The following is a 16,294-nucleotide window of genomic DNA, read 5'->3' on the forward strand; positions in this document are numbered from 1 at the left end:
AGCGGCATTTATCTAGAAGGGAGACATTTTTCTGGATCACTTAGAAACTCCTCACAGCCACTTTAAACACCACCAGTCTTCACTCTAACTGAGCCCTGCTACACCTTTGCTACTCAGACTCTGCTGCTGCTGGTTAAACTTCACCTCCTCACTCTGGAAAACAGAGCATATAACACAAACTGTAACGAACCTATTTGCAGCCTAAGGTCCTTTGAGCTAGGCGCCGCCCTGTTGGTTGCAGCAGATCTCTCTTCTCTGTCTGTTTCTTGTAATTTTTTCGTCTCTTTTTCATCATCTCTGTATTTGGAGTGAATCATTACTTTGTATGGTTCATTGTTGGTCATGGAAACCAAACTGGTTTTGTCTTCAGTGATATTTTTGCTACTTTTTCTCCTGTGTTTGTCTGGAGATCCTACATGTAACCATGGCTGCATTGTTTACATGAGAAATCAGCTGTTAGCAGCCTGTAGCATGTCAATGCTAACTGGTGCAAGGCCAGATGTTTCCCACAAGGTGAGGAGAAGGAGGTGAGGACGACGTGCTGGTTCTCAGGTGTGAGCTAAGAAGTGACGACATGGACCTGTCCTTCCATCCATCGTTATTGGGAACGTAAGATCTATCTCCAATAAGATGGACGAGCTAGCTGTGCTAACCCAGCAACAGAGGGAATACCAGAGGGCAGAGTAGCATCATGCTATTTACAGACGGAGCTAATGGAGCTAACACTTGACATGAACTTCACCTGCTGTGAGCAGACAGGATCCAGGAGACAGAGACTGAACAGACTGCTGAAGAAGCTCAGTCCTGGACCCTGTGGAGGTGGAGACTGGCTGACTGGACAATGATGGACAAGCTGTCAGCATCTGTTTTCTTATGGAGCTTTCTACACTTTCTATACACTTTCTTACTTTTGTTTTCTTGATTGCTGCTGTGGCTCCTCCTGAATTTCCCCTCAGGGATTAATTAAGGATTTTCTATTCTATTCTGTTCTATTCTATTCTATTCTATTCTATTCTATTCTATTCTATTTAGTCTGTCACTTTTGATCACTCTAAAGTCTAAACTCAAGTCCAGAGTCGTCACCTTGGCTTCGAAGTGACCTACCTTGGGGACAGGAGGTGTTCACTTAGGAGAGTGTTCTTCTCTGAAGTCATAAAGTGTTGATTCACGAGGTTAAAACAAGGTGTGTGTGTGTGTGTGTGAGTGTGTGTGTGCAGGTATTCTGAGAGTTTCTGTTTGTTTTATGGACTCTGGTTTTGTGTTTAAATGAAGATTGTTTGCTGCTCTGTGCGTCTGTTAGCTTTGGTTATTTTAACGTCTGGGTACATAAAGTTTCAAATATTTGAATATGTTTGTGTGTGTGTGTGTGTGTGTGTGTGAGGGTGTGTGTACACTTGCTGGTGTTTTGTTTGTGTTTACAGACTGGCTCTTCTCCCTGAGCATATATTTGTGTTTGCACAGGTGTGAGTGTTTGCGTCAGGTGTGTTTGCGTCCCCGTGTTTCTGTGAGGAGCTGAGGATGAGGAGGAAGCTCACGGTTCTGCTGCGTCTGAGCTTTAAGGTCACCTCGCAGCCCGCTCAGTCGATAGAAACGACATTTCGTGTGAAATTTCAGCCAGCTCTGCTCGGTCCATTCATTCTCTGTGTCCAATTCATTTAGTATTGACAAACAAAAACAAATCTGGGTGTTTTCTGCAGAGGAAGCTGTGCGGCTGGACGCGGTTAAATTACTGTGAAGGGAAGATTGAGGACAAGTGGGTTCAATCTGCCTCAGCGGAGGGCGCAGAAAGCGCCGTTACCGAGAGAGACAGGAGGTCTGCGTGTGTTTGTAAACAAATATCTGTTTTGATGTCCTCGTTGCACGCCTGTTTTAGACGTGCACATGTTGTGGATTCTGTGTTTTTCCACCGACTGCAGAGATTTTTCTGTCCCTGCTGAAAGCATGTTAGGGAGTGTTTCAGCGAGAGGTGGGGCGATGCTTCTCCGGACTCTCCCTGCAGGTCTGACGCAGTTTTCATGTCAGTTCAGGGTTAAAGTGTGATTTTTACAAGATGTTCATGGTTTTATTTCAGCTCTGAGGCTGCACCGTGAACAACAGGACACAAACCACGAGGCTGAAAGAGACGAAGATAAAGAAATATTTTTCTGTATGCATCACATTAAAGCTTCAGGCTAAAACACAAACACAAACTCAAAGATTGAGAAAATGTCAGCTCAGAGAATTTAAAGGCTTTACTTATTTCAATAATGAGGGATAAACTTGAAATCTGGCTGAATTTTTATGGTCGAACGCAACTTTATGGATATCTATCTGCTTACATCCACTGCAGTCGTACTTCCTGTGAACTCCTCTCCTTAGTCTTTAGTATCAGTTTGTTCATGCATCAGGATGTCTGCATTAAACCCCCCAACCTTATGCAAAATTTCAGGAAGATAGTCTGTTTCATTTGTGCTGGTATGTGTCGTAAAAATTGTTGATTGTGCAGCTACGTTTTTAAGTTTTTACGTATTATTTAATAGTTCAACCAGAGTTCATACAGCCTCCATTTGCTCCAAACAGACTCGAAATGGCACCTTTCGTTTGTGCTACTGTGGTTTTATAGATATAGAGATAGACCGATGTGGATTTATTGGGGTCGATACCGGTACTGATTATTGGTAGGCAAGGAGGTCGATAACCGATATTTGAAGCCAGTGCACTGCTATGGCTGAAAACAGCCACTTGGGGTAAAATTTTATCAGTTATTTGACCATAACTTTACTTGTATTACAGCAAATTGAATGAATTTTTGGCAGGAACCTTATTTTTACATGCTTTTTGAAAATACGATTTTAAAAATTTTCAAAGGGTTAAAAGCCACTGTGGACAACTTTACTGTACACTCATACCGTTAAGGCTGTTTTCAGCCACTAACTTTTGACTGCTCTAAAAACATATCAGATCAATATTTTCTTCTACTTTTTTCACACAAATCTCTTAATCCACTTCTGCCCTGCTCAAAACTACCAAGCATTGAAAAATAATTTACAAATTTTAATACCTTAAGGGCAATTAAACTGATAGAACATCACTGATTATGGGAGGTTAAAGACGAAATGACCTATATTCTATATAAAAAGCCATGAGAAACCAGAGATTTTTTACGGGGTATTCTGATGGCTTTTTATATAGACTTATATATAGACTTTAAGAAAGTAAAAAATCTCTGGTTTCTGATGGCTTTTTATATAGAATATAGGTCATTTCGTCTTTAACCCTCCCATAATCAGTGATGTTCTATCAGTTTAATTGCCCTTAAGGTATTAAAATTTGTAAATTATTTTTCAATGCTTGGTAGTTTTGAGCAGGGCAGAAGTGAATTAAGAGATTTGTGTGAAAAAAGTAGAAGAAAATATTGATCTGATATGTTTTTAGAGCAGTCAAAAAATTACTGGCTGAAAACAGCCTTAACAGTACAAGCGTACAGTATATTTAAGCAGTGCACAAGGGTTAACTTGCCGTCAAAGTGAAAATATTGGCGTAAAAATTTTGCACAATTCAAACTCCAACACTTAACTGCGTTTAATACTTTCAAGCATATGGTTATTAAACAGCTCCCAGGCTCAGCCGCATGTTTTATAAAGTTAAATGAAAACTTGAAAAAACAAATAGCTAAAGTTTCTACAGTAAATAAAGTTTTCCAAAATTTCTATGTAACTGCAATAAAACTGGACAGAATTGAGTTTGTGCTGCCAAAGTATAGACAGGGAGAAAGTCTGTGCAGAAAAGCATCAGAGCCAAAACAACACAGTTTTGAATGGGTTTCATATCAGCCGTCAGATTTAAAAAAAGGCCGATATGCCCCAAAATGCCAAATATCAACCCCGATAATAGGTCTATCTCTTATAGATTGTACACACTTTATTTTATAGAGATGACGTCACCGCAGGAAACGCTCTCGTGCTGGTGCTCTTTTTTGTTTTGGCTGTAGTCAAACAAAGTTTGTGTTATGCTACCACGCCGAGTAAATCATAGCAGGATGAACTTCAGGTAAACATGTTAAGGCCCATTTCTGCTCAACGTTACATACGAATCCGGATAGAGACGGAGCCTTCTGTTCATGCTCTGCGCTCATTTCATCCATGTTTCCGCATGTTTCCATGAAGTTTATGGATACAGATCAAACGGTGCAGTACCACCGGAAACTGTGGGGGCAGTGTTGCTGTTACTTCCTGATACAAGACTTTACTGAGACATGCAGAAGGTTAAAAATGGAGCAACACTGCCTCCATTTTTGTCTTTTATGCAAGCGGTACATTCGCAACACCTCCTCCACAGTCCCCTTATTTGTTTGTTTGTGAGTTTCGTTGTCATAAAGTTTTGACTTTGGGCTGCTCCCCCTGGTGGATGCATTGGTTAACAGTAGAGGTAGAACAATATATCGGCCGGCCGATATATCGGCCCGATATTTGGACATTTGTCTCTATCGGCCATCGGCCGTATTTTCTTTTAAAAAGCCGATTTTTGATCCGTTGTATAAAATGACGCAATTTTTGATCAGGCACAAAAAAGATGAGCACCTCAAACTTGTGGAACCACTTGGATACATTACATACTTTTGTTCAAATTATATTGATAAGTTTAAATTTCTTTTTTGACATTTTAAGAAGAGTGTGAATGTTAACTACTGCTTGTTACATTGTGTGTTTACTCAGACAAAATATTTCATTGTTTTGAAAGCTGAATAAATGTTCAGAGGACTGGACACGACTTGTTGTAATAGATTTCTTTTAGTTGCTCAGAAATTGCTGCGTTTCACAAAAATGTGATAAATATATATTTATTTAACAATCGGCCTGAATATCAAATTGGAAAAATCGGCTATGCATATCGGCATCGGCTGCCAAAATTTGGAAAGCATCGGCATTGGCATCGGCCCCCAAAAAACCCATATCGGTCGACCTCTAGTTAACAGCAGCCGCTAACATAACGGACGTACGGAAGTATGTGAGCAGTGATGGTAACATTGTTACATAAAGGGAGGAGAAATTAGCCTTTAGACCTTTGTGGCACTTCTACTCAGACGAGACGAACTTTGTGTCCCATTGGATAGCTTGTTCCTAATTGGCTGGTTAGGGTTAGGTTACCTGCCTGATCCAGTTTCTGAAATCCTGCAGATCCATCTTAACAGGCTCAATTGATCAACGAATTCACTCGTCTAAATTCTAACTGGCCCAATCAGGAAAGAGAGGCGGGAGCTGCGGGAGTGACGAGCAGACGTGACGTCAGCAGACTTTTGCACGTGTCATTGTTCCTTTAAATCTTAAGCTAGCTAACCATCACAGCTGTTTCTCATGTTCCTGTAGTTGTGCGCCTATTGTTTCTCAGCAGCGGCGTACATAAGCTACATCATACTGTGGCTTGATGTGGATTGGTCCGTGGTGAGTGTGACAACCAAAACGGTCATCCAATGACCAGCTGCTGATTTTTTTTGAAGGTCCCGCCTCTGAAAACAAATCAGAAGAGCTGCTACTCAGATGGGTAACTCACCAAACACTGATGAAGAAATTTACTGCGACACATTTGCCTCCGTATAACCTGCAGGTTGACTTCTAAAATTGGGTGAAGACCCTTTAAATGCTTTTCCACCAACTTATTAACTGTCAGACAAAGGCAGCAGAAGCCTTTGCCAGTGAATGCATTTTGCATTGTGACCCTGTAGGTGGGCAGGCGTTACGTAAGCTGCAGATAATGCAGCATCCAGTTTTTCTGCAGCCTGTAGCAGAGATAAACACTTCAACATTTCAAATGATCAGAATCAATCCTTTAATGTGATGCAAACAGGAAGATGTTTTGTTTTTATTCTGTTTTCAAACTCAGACTTTGATGAAGGAAGAGTTTCTTTTTATATTATAGAAAGTGACAGTTTGTAGTTTAGAGTTCATGAAGTTTTTCTTTAGTGAAGGGGATGAGATTCGGACTGATTGACGGGGCCACAGTAACGATGACAGAGCTGTTCAGGAAGGTGAGAGAAAGAGAAAAAGGGGGCGGGGCTAGCTGATGCTTGGGATCTTGGTCTTACCTCACAGTCGGACTCCTCTTTGGTCTTACACTCCCAGGTGTATCTGCTCATGGTTTTCTGAGGGGAGGGGGACGGGGCAAAGGGTTAACCTCCTCAAAAAAGCACATCAGGCATCGTCAGAGAGACAGACGAAGGAAGAGGACAGAGACAGAGAGAAGAGCGGACTGAGAGCAGGAGACGAAGCAGATTAAACAGAGAACAGCAGGAGGATGTCAGCTGATACTCCCAGCTGGATTCAGGATCTGAGGCAGACCCACGTTAGTCTGTGTCCCAGGTCCCAGAGAGGTCTGGATCTTTCTGGAGAGGTCGTTACCATCTCAGGGTTTGGGAAGGAGTCAGGGTTGTTTTTTTTATTAGTGGGTTTATTGGAGGAAGAAGGTGAGGTGTCATGATTTTTGGTTTAGGAGGGTCGACTGACTTGGTGAGTTGAGCATGTGGTCGGGGTGAGTGTTAGGAAATAAATCTGGACTGAACAGCTGCTGGAAATGTGTATTTTTCAGAGACAAGTGGGTTTCAGTGACCTTTCTCTGACTGACTAAACTAATTCACAAGTTTATCTCAATAAATGGGTCTTGAAATAATAATAAATAAGAGAAATTTCCTGGTTTAAACTTAGTCAAATCTGCACTGACTGAGTAAAACCTGCACGCCTAGCATGACGTACACTTTCTCCAAAATGCAACCACATGGCTGCAAGCCCTCTGATTGGCCGGCTGAGTAGGATTATACTTCCTGTATTTCAGAATCAGAATCAGAAATGCATGATATTGGATTGTTTTACCGATATGCCAATATTTAACAACCCATTTAGCCGATACTGATATTTTTTATGCACACATAATCCACACACACAAACTTGGTATTGGAAGTAGCATATTGTATTATGCTGCATACTCTAGTCACATGTAATATTCATGTAATGTGCAAAATGAGAAAGTTATATACTTAAAACTGTATATTTGGATATAAAAATTGCTTTCAATCGAACAAAAAAAAAATCTTAAAGATAAATCCTACTTGAGAGCTGGACGATGCTCTCCCTGAGAAAATCAAGTTTAACTTAAAACAAGAGCCAAATATGGGACTTCAGCATCTATGCTCCAAATATCTGGAACAAACTGCCAGAAAATATCAGGTCTGCTGAAACGCTCTGCTCCTTTAAATCCAGGTTGAAGACTCACCTTTTTACAGCTGCCTTTTATTAAAGCATTTTAACAAATCATCTTAATAACTTTTCTTAAAAAAAAAAAAAGAAAAAGAAAAATTGCACAATTTTGCAACTCTGCACTGCGACTCTTTTCTTCTTTTAATCTTTTTTGTTTCATTGTATCTTATCAATTTAAATCTATTTTTTACTTGATTTTTTATTGCTTTCTTTTAATTTGTTCTGTCTGTAAACCACTTTGAACTGCCTTCCTGAAATATGCTATATAAACAAACTTGCCTCGAACTTTGCAAAAAAAATCACAAAAGGAGCAAAAAATATCCGTAGCTTCAGCACATTATTTTATCCGTTCATTATATCGGCAGAATTTGGAGAGTCGGACGATATCTGATATTTTTATTTTTAAGCCAATATCAGAATCAGAACCAGGTTTTATTGCCAAGTACATTTGCATGTGTAAGGAATTTGACTTGGTGTTTTGGTGCTAACAATTTAACAAGGGAATGATGCGAGATTAGCAACTGCTTACATAATACAGAACTACAAGCTTTACACTGTAAAACAGAATAAAGAAAATGATAAGATATAAAAAAATCAAAATATAAAGAAATAATAAAGAATATTAAAAAAATAATTTAAAAAACACCAATATAATAACAATAATAATAATAATAATAATAAATAATAAATAATAATGAATAATAATAAATAATATTAAAACATAAATAAATAAATAAATAAATAAATAAATAAATAAATAAAAAATAATAATGATGAGAAACAGCTTATTCAGAATCGTTCCACATCCTCTCTGTCCGTCCTTGTAAAATTTGCTGTATGATAAATGGAAACATGTAAATTTAACGTGATATTCTGGAAATCCAAAAAAAATTTAAGCAGTAGGACTAGAAAAAAGAAGATCTGCGGGTCATACAGACCACACTGCCCCCATGTGTTTGGGAGGAATATTGCAGAGTGGTGCAAACACATCGACACGGAAGTATTAACCAAGCTAGTTTTAAAACTTTTGTCTAGCTTTTAGTTTTTACCGTATATTCATGAGTTTTGGTCGTAAACCCTTTAATTAAATCTGAATCAAATCCTGAATTTCTTCTCATACTATCCCCAAATATCTGAGGCTTCAGTTGCCTCTAAGACTTCTGAAATCACAATAAAGCATCCAGATTAAGTAGGAGACGGTCATTTCTTGACGTTTTCTCTGACTGATGAATTACACAGCAGACAGATAATTACAGCCTTTAATTAGACACTTTGGGAAGCTGTGTTTTGTCTTTTACTGGATGTGACAGCTATGGTTGATGAGTAACCAGCTCTGTTCAATGTCATGTAATGTTTACTTTTTAAACAGTGTTTTTGTCCTGGTGAATTTTGGATTTTAGATGAGCCACAAATATAAAGCAGTTAAATTGAGCTCTGGTGCTCCGCGCAGTTTTACCACCTTCACATCTGAGTTTGTTAGCTGTCTGTCTACTTCTGCTTCATAAGAGCGGTCAAGGACAGATATTTTATCTCTTGTATCAGGACTTTTTACCTATAAAATGAACTAAGTCTAGGTAAAGATAGAAAAGTAAGAAGGAAAAAGAAGGAGACAGTAACTTTGACCTGATTCCAAACTTCACCAAACATGTTAATCGGTTTAATACAGAGATTTATGTGAAGAAACTGAAATACTGAGGATGAAAATAGGGGCATAAATGTTTGGTTGGTTAAAAAAAATACCTCATCATAGCGGGGCTTTAAAGTAATGTTGAAAAACTTCCACTGAAATATTCACAGCAGCTGTTCAGTCCAGAGGAGGAGCGGTGTTTGAGGAGGCGTAAATCGTGTTGAGTTAGAAAGTTTAGATTTTAGAAATGTTGTTAAGAGGGGATGATGGATGTTTTAAGAAACACTCTTTAAGGAATTTTTGTCTTTCAGGGAAGTGAAAATGGTTTTGGATGATATTAAAGGAGACACTTCATCTAAAAGGATCAAGTTAGCATCAAAGGAAGAAGAACAGTTAGCGTCTTTAGCTTCAACGTGAGTAAAACTACTGATGGAGTAGATAGAGGGTGGTACCACAACCTTAAAAAACAAAAACAAAACACTTTCTACCTCAGTTGTAGCACAGAACTACCCATGCTGCTACAACGTTAGCGTAGCCGCTACGAGCTACCCATGCTTCGGTTAGTGAGGCGTCTGTTAGCTCGCTGCTGCCGCCCTCAGGCAGCAGCGAGGTGTTGCATCTCAGATGTTTATCCTGAGCCCGATATTTCCCACACCACGTCCCGGACGTTGATCTTACCTGTCTGTGATCCGGACCCAAACATAAAACCCCGTTTTCAGGATAAACAAACGTTTCCCACAGTCGTAAACACACAGCAAAGCTAAGCTGCAGGAGCTAGCATGTCCACCAGGTGGCGCATGTTAGCGACATCCCAGGAATGCCATGACATACCGATGCAAGAGGTGATTAAAGAGAGAGCAGGTTAGGAAGAGGCGGGTCGGGCAGGGGGCAGAGCAGTGGATTGTGGGAGTTTTCTCTTAAAGGGGTCAGGGTTAAGCCCGGCTGCTGCTGTCAGCGCTCTGAGAGGAGAGTGAGAGCTTTACTGTTCAGACTGCGTGGTTTCAGGGGGAGTTTGACCTCTGACCTCAGGGCGGTTAATGCAGTGAGCTGCTGTGTCTGCTGTCTGTCAGAGAGACGACGCCGTGCGCTGAAACACAGCAGAGAGACGCCGTCTACAGCGCTTAAATAACTCCATGAGGCTGGATTTTAAGAAGCTTCTGGGCTGTTTTCACTCTGATGTTTCTTTAGCCTGTGTTGGATCAACAATAACTAATAATTACTAATAATAAACTGGGCTTAAAAGAGCAGAGAAATATCAATCCATCTCATTTTATCTCTTTTTCCTCTACTTTCAACCCTTTTCAGCTTTTCTTCTGAAGCAGGACGATTTTTTCTTTAATCAAAAGAAATATTCCTAGATCATTAGGGACAATACACTGCAAAAAACTGAAATCTTATCAAGTGTTTCTGTCTTAATTAAAGTAAATATTGTCTTATTATACTTGATATGAGCCACATTCACCCGACCAGTCCAGAAAAAAAGAAAAACATGCTCACTAAGTTTCTTGAAACTTAGCTTTTCTCTTATTTCAGTGGCAGATTTTTTTCAATTTAGTTATTGCAAGCAATCCAACCCTCATTTTTGTTTTAAAATAACTTAAAATATGACTTTTTTCTTGAATGTGGCTCAAATTAAGTATAAAAAGACACTTTTTACTGTAAAAAATAAATAAATAAATAAATAAATAAATAAATAAATAAATAAATAAATAAAGACAAACACACTTAAGATATCAGTTTTTTTGGAGTGTAGGACAAACTGAAAGTTCCCCAGCTGAGCTTTAAAGAAGTCTGACATGACCCAGTGACAAACACTGACTTATAGATTTATGTTGATGATCTTGTGCTTGCAAAATAATAAATAAATAAATAAATAAAAAGAAACACTTTGAAACATCTTTTTCAGTTGCTATCTATAATTTGGTTGAGTTGTAATATACACTATTAAAGAAAAGGTTTAATGATTTAACCCTCTATGTTACTCATAGTGATACCAGTTCAAAAAATAATGTTTTTGTTTTTGTTTTTTTGTCTTTAAACAGATTAAATAAACAAAATCTGAAGAAATTAAAAAAAAATAATAAAAAAAATTAATGAAAAAAAAATTGATTTAAATTGAATTTAATTAAAAATACAAATAAATAAATAAATAAATAAATAAATAAATAAATAAATAAATAAATAAATAAAAACACTTGGATAATACCTGATGGCCTCAACAGTTTACAATGGCTGCCACAAAAAGTGTAAAAACTTTTAAAAAATAACTCCTTTTTTAATAAGCTTTTATGTCTGAACGTTGCCTGCAGGCAACACTGTACCATTGAGGAATGCCCCATTGAAATGAATGGGTCTGAAAATATTTTAACTAACTTTACATGAACTATTTAACGATAGACTTCACGTTCCTTAAATTAATTGGCAAATAAAGTAAATTAAACTATCAAAGTTTAAACTTTACTTGTCGATTAATATGAACATTTTTATTCTGGACTGAGAAAGACACGGTAAAAAAGTTAATAGACAGTTTTGAGACGGGAAATGAGCGAACGGATTCTGTTTGACCTCCAGAGGGTCACATGACAAATTCAAACACTGTCATTGGTTCCTTTGGTCTTTTTCTCTTTTTTTAGAAGTATTTCAACAAAATGTATTTAGTCAACTGTTTTTACCAGCTCCTGGTTGTAAAGTGAAATAAAAAACACACCAGATGGTGTTTGTAGGGCATCTGAAACTGTTTGATTTTTCCATTTATCAACAGAAAAACCTCCCTGGTGAAATAAAAACATGAGAAAGTGTTGGTGCCAGTTGGCTCTGTGAGACTTTTGCAGCATCAAAAAGTTTTGGAGGAACTAAAATTAAAAACAAGACTTGGTGCAAACTTTGCTGTCTTCTATACCAGGCGTTAATCATCCTCATCTCCATGAATTAAGCATCAGATATTTTTCAGATCTTCTCCTGTGTGAGAAAACTCCCCCACCTTCCTTGAGACTCCGCCCCCTCCCCGCCCGCCTCCTCAGCTTAGCACACCTCGGAGTAAAACACTCATGCCCATGCATCAGGAGGGGTTTGGAGAAGCAGGGGCCCGGGCAGGGTTTGCAGGGGAGATGCAGAAAAAGGGGTGAGATAGAGGCGAGAACCACGTTACCTGACAGATAATGTTATCATAGTAAGCCAATGCACGGGCATGAGGGACGTTAGGAGGGGTGTCGCACAGTTTCCTTACATTTGGGTGGGAGCCCTCAGCGATGGTGGACAGCGAGAAATTATCATTGTGCGTCTCCGATGTAGGCCGGTACTTACTGCTGGGGGACGAGGATGGAGGATGGAGGATGGAGGATGGAGGATGGAGGATGGAGGGGGAGACAGACGTGAAACAGGATGAAGGAGGAGGATGAGAGAGACAGAGGACAGGAAAGGACAAAGTTTATCGTCAGAAAACAACAGACAGAAAGGATCAACAGGGGGAGGAGGAGGAAAGAGGGGAGAAAAAAGCGAGAAAGCAGCATTAGTTGGACAGCAGGTGGTCTGTTTGTCAGCTGGCAAACAAACACAAACACTTAATCTGTGATGCAACAAACGGAGAATCAAACTTTTCATCAGATTTAAAAACAAAGAGTTTAAAACAAGTCAAACAGCTGATGGCTTCGGTCACAAACGGTTAAAATACTGACGCATATCATTTCATTCGTCAATTTTAAGCTGTGGAAAAAGCTAATCCCACTTTCCCCTGGAATTACTACATCCATACATCCACACATTTTGTTTCAAAGCTTCCTTAAAATAACTTTTCGACCTCAGGCAAAACTTCAAGTCATTTTGGCGCCTTAATCTGCTATTTTTTTCTCATTTCCATCATGACAAAATGTGAAATATACTCCATTTGATAAATTGTGAGAAAACAATGAGTTGTTTTTTTGTTTCCTTCAGGCACATTTAAAAATAGATCATCATCTGTGGAAATGGATGCACCTATCGAGCATTCAGTCATAATACCCAAACTGACACTTTAGATTTGATACTAATACTGATTTGATCTGATACTAGAAATAATTTAACATTCTTAATTTATCAATATAAGAATATATTAGTTAAGTCTGATGAGTAGATTTTTTTAAATTATTAAATTTCAGATTTTTATAGTTTTTGAATATTTTTAATATTTAAGTTTTTTTTATATTTAAATTTTTTCCACTTTTTTTAAATGTAATATTTGCCAATGAATTAAGAAAATTAAAAAAAATTCAGATATGCATTAATATTTCCAATTTTTTTTTTTTTTTTTTTGCAAATTCCTCAATTTTATTGGTTTTATATTTTTTTTGCAATAATAACTATTTTGTGTTTTTTTGGGGGGATTTCTTTATATTAAAAAAATTTAAATTTATTAAATTTCAGATTGTTTTAATTTTGGGAATATTTTTAGTATTTTTTATATTTACATTTCTCACTTTTTTTTTAAATGTAATCTTTGCAAATGAATAAAAAAAACTTAAAAAATAATTCAGCAATTTTTAATATTTCAACATTTTAATGTTTTATTTTGGAAATTCTTCAATTTTGTTGGTTTTATAAATTTTTGCAATAATAACAATTTTGTAGTTTTTTTTTTAAATTTTTCATATTACAAAATTTGGGATTGGCAACTTTTTATCATTTTTTGCGAATTTTATTATTTCAAACAAATATTTATTTGCAAATTTTTTTACTTAAAAAAATGTAAATCTGCAAATTTCAAAAATATGTGAATCCTTTGCAGATTTTTTAAAATTATTTTTTAACATTTAACATTTGTTTTAAAAATCAAAAACTGAGACATCACATATACATATTATACACTTTTTGTCTTTATTATAAAGATAAGGTAGATAATGTGGCTCCTGATTGACTTTAATCCAGGTGAGCTGAGGATAAATGTCGCCTATGACAGTAAAGGTAATGACAGAGCAGCGTAGACCTGAGTTGAGTAGATCTGCTGTTTGCATCGGCCTTTTGTTGCAGATATCTGATCTAACTTTCTGAGTCTGTATCTCTATCTTATCCCCATTCTTATCGTCCTGATCTAGTCTTCTCAGTCCCAGTGTTTGCTCACAGCTGTGGACTAATCTGTACAGTGAGTTTGGCCAGCTGTCACTCAGAAAACTTCAGCTCAGAGACTTGGTGATCCTAACCCTGACGGCTGAAACCTCAGAGCACAGAGATGCTCTTCAGTCAGACGACGGAGGATCTGAGTTTTCTGGGAGTGTTTCACTGAATCCTCAGAGGAGACTTTGTCAAAATGTCACAGATTTGTGCTCTTCTCTTCTCATCTCATCCTGCGTCTATCACGGCGAGCTGTCATCTCTGCACGCCGTCTTTCAACCTTAAAATTTCACGCTCTGATGTCTCTCCTCCTCCCTCCTCTTCCTCTCGTCGTGTGTTTGAAGAGACGGTGAGTTTCTGAGCGTCTGTGTTTAAAACTGATGATCTCAGTGACAGGACAATCAGAGATGAGGGACAGGACTCTGATCAGCTGTCGGCTCCTGGTGAGCTCAGGTTTTATAAACCAGCTTTGGACCTCTCACTCTGCAGACTTTCTGTGCACGGACACAAATCTCATTTCATCCCTTTTTCTTTCTTTTCTTGATTTTAAACTTCTTCCTTTCTTCCTGATTCGACTGCGGCACCGAAGCTCTGACACTGCATCCACACACAGAGCAGATGGGTGTGTGTGGGAGTCTCATATATTCATGAGCCTTGTCAGCACACACACACACACCCCTGAAAGTGTCACACTGAGCTTTTTTCTCCTCTTTCACTTTCTCTTTCTCTCCTCCCTCCTCCTCCTGCCCTCCTTTTCACTCCTCTCATCTCCCCTCTCCTCCTCCTCTTCGATTTCCTTTTGCCGACCACTTGATGAGGCTGTGTTGTCTCTTTCATGCTGCGCCGCTGCTGCACACACACACACACACGCACACACACACCCCTCAGGTCGCACAGCTGTATGTAGGTCAACCCCTCCTCCCCCTGCGCCTCCCCTCCTCCCCCCTCCTGCTCAGACTGCCCTACTTTCAGCTGGATGCGGAGGACCAATGACATCACCATTTTCTCCCCGTTTTATTTCTGCGAGCTGGTCGTCTATCTCCTCCTCACCCTCATCTTCATCGCCCATGATCTCCTCCACCATCGCCAGCGCGCTCACCCTCCCAGTGCGGATAAAAATAGACCTGTTAGCGTAGGATCCGGCGTTGAGGATCTGGTGCTTGGGCTCACATTTGCATCCTCAGCGCTCGCTCCATCGCCGGGCGGCTGCTCTGTTGCTAGGGAGATAGCCGCTGAAACACTGGTGGAGCAAAGCCAGAGCAACACCCCCACCCCCATCCTCCATCCTCCATCCTCCACTCCATCCTTCACTCCTCTTTATATTCTGCTCTTCAATCTGTCAGTTAATGACTGCTCAGCTCACCTCCTGGTTGACGGCTCCTTTCTGGTTCTTGGATCGATTCTTTGAAATGCAAACATTTCAGTTTAAAACCTTTTTGCAGATCCTCATCCATCGTCTGCTGCTGTGCTCAAATTAACGAGGTCAATAAAAATCACATTTTCAGCTCTTTACCTCACAATGAGCCTCATATGATCGATCAAACCTTAAAAGACACATTTGAAAAACTGAGGGCAATTTTTCCCACTTCCAATTTACATCATAAAATCATGAAATTGCATTTTCTAATTCTTCTGGTAGACGTAGAGAAGAAAATCAAAGTAGCTCATATCACTGTGACATTTAAAATTTTAAAAATACAAGTTTAACCGTCTGGTGCATTGTGGTGGCTGCAGTGGGCAGCTTTTAATTATCTCTACAGTGGAACACAAAATAAATATTTTGTAATTGCAAAAATTTGCAAAAATTTCAAGTAAAAATTGAATTTCACAAAAAAAAATTTTCAAGCATATTTGCAGAATTATTATTTTTTATATATATTTTATGAATTGGAAGGATTTTTTTTTATTAAAAAATTTGATAAAAAAGTGTGAAATTTCAAACATTAAAAAAATTATGCAAAATTTCCATTTTTGTTTTGAAGGTTCAATAAATTTTAATTTATTTTTTACAAATTTGAAAATAGTTCACAGAATTTTTTAACTTTGTCGTTTCAAAAAATGTTATTGCAAAAATTTGCAAAAATTTTAATTAAAAATTACATTTCACTGTTTTTTTTTCAAGTATATTTGCAGTATTATTTCTTTTTAAATGCATTTAATAAATTGGCAAGATTTATTTTTTTTATTTAAAGAATTTGCAAAAAAATAAAAAATTTCAAAAATAAGAAATTTGCAAATTGTCAGAAAAAAAATTTAAGCTTCACAAAATTTCATTTTTTTCAAAATTAAAAAAAAGTTCACTTCATTTTTTAACTTTAACCTTTTAAAAAAATTGCAAAAAAATATATATATATATAAT

At 37.9% G+C, this 16,294-nt stretch overlaps 1 protein-coding gene and 1 long non-coding RNA gene across 14 annotated transcripts in view; one reads left to right on the forward strand and one right to left on the reverse strand.

Annotated features, from left to right (window-relative positions):
• Window positions 1–16,294, forward strand: part of LOC141801391 (uncharacterized) — an 87,303-nt gene that overhangs the window by 26,666 nt on the left and 44,343 nt on the right. The window lies entirely within an intron of this gene.
• The window catches only part of cspg5a (chondroitin sulfate proteoglycan 5a), an 86,981-nt gene that overhangs the window by 5,270 nt on the left and 65,417 nt on the right, over window positions 1–16,294 (reverse strand). For 3 of the 11 annotated variants that reach the window (XM_074684409.1, XM_074684406.1, XM_074684414.1), the window contains exons 4-5: window positions 12,080–12,158; window positions 6,062–6,118 (exon numbers count right to left, since the gene is read on the reverse strand). In XM_074684409.1, the coding sequence (XP_074540510.1) occupies window positions 6,062–6,118; window positions 12,080–12,158 (136 nt within the window). Of the gene's footprint in view, window positions 1–6,061; window positions 6,119–12,001; window positions 12,159–16,294 lie in introns of all 11 variants that reach the window. The other 8 variants (XM_074684413.1, XM_074684411.1, XM_074684412.1 and 5 more) reach the window with 5 other exon arrangements.

This window comes from Halichoeres trimaculatus, unplaced genomic scaffold, assembly GCF_033239565.1.
Source record: "Halichoeres trimaculatus isolate MK-OKI-2021-1 unplaced genomic scaffold, fHalTri1.1 fHalTri1_scaffold_12, whole genome shotgun sequence".
Lineage (NCBI taxonomy): Eukaryota > Metazoa > Chordata > Actinopteri > Labriformes > Labridae > Halichoeres > Halichoeres trimaculatus.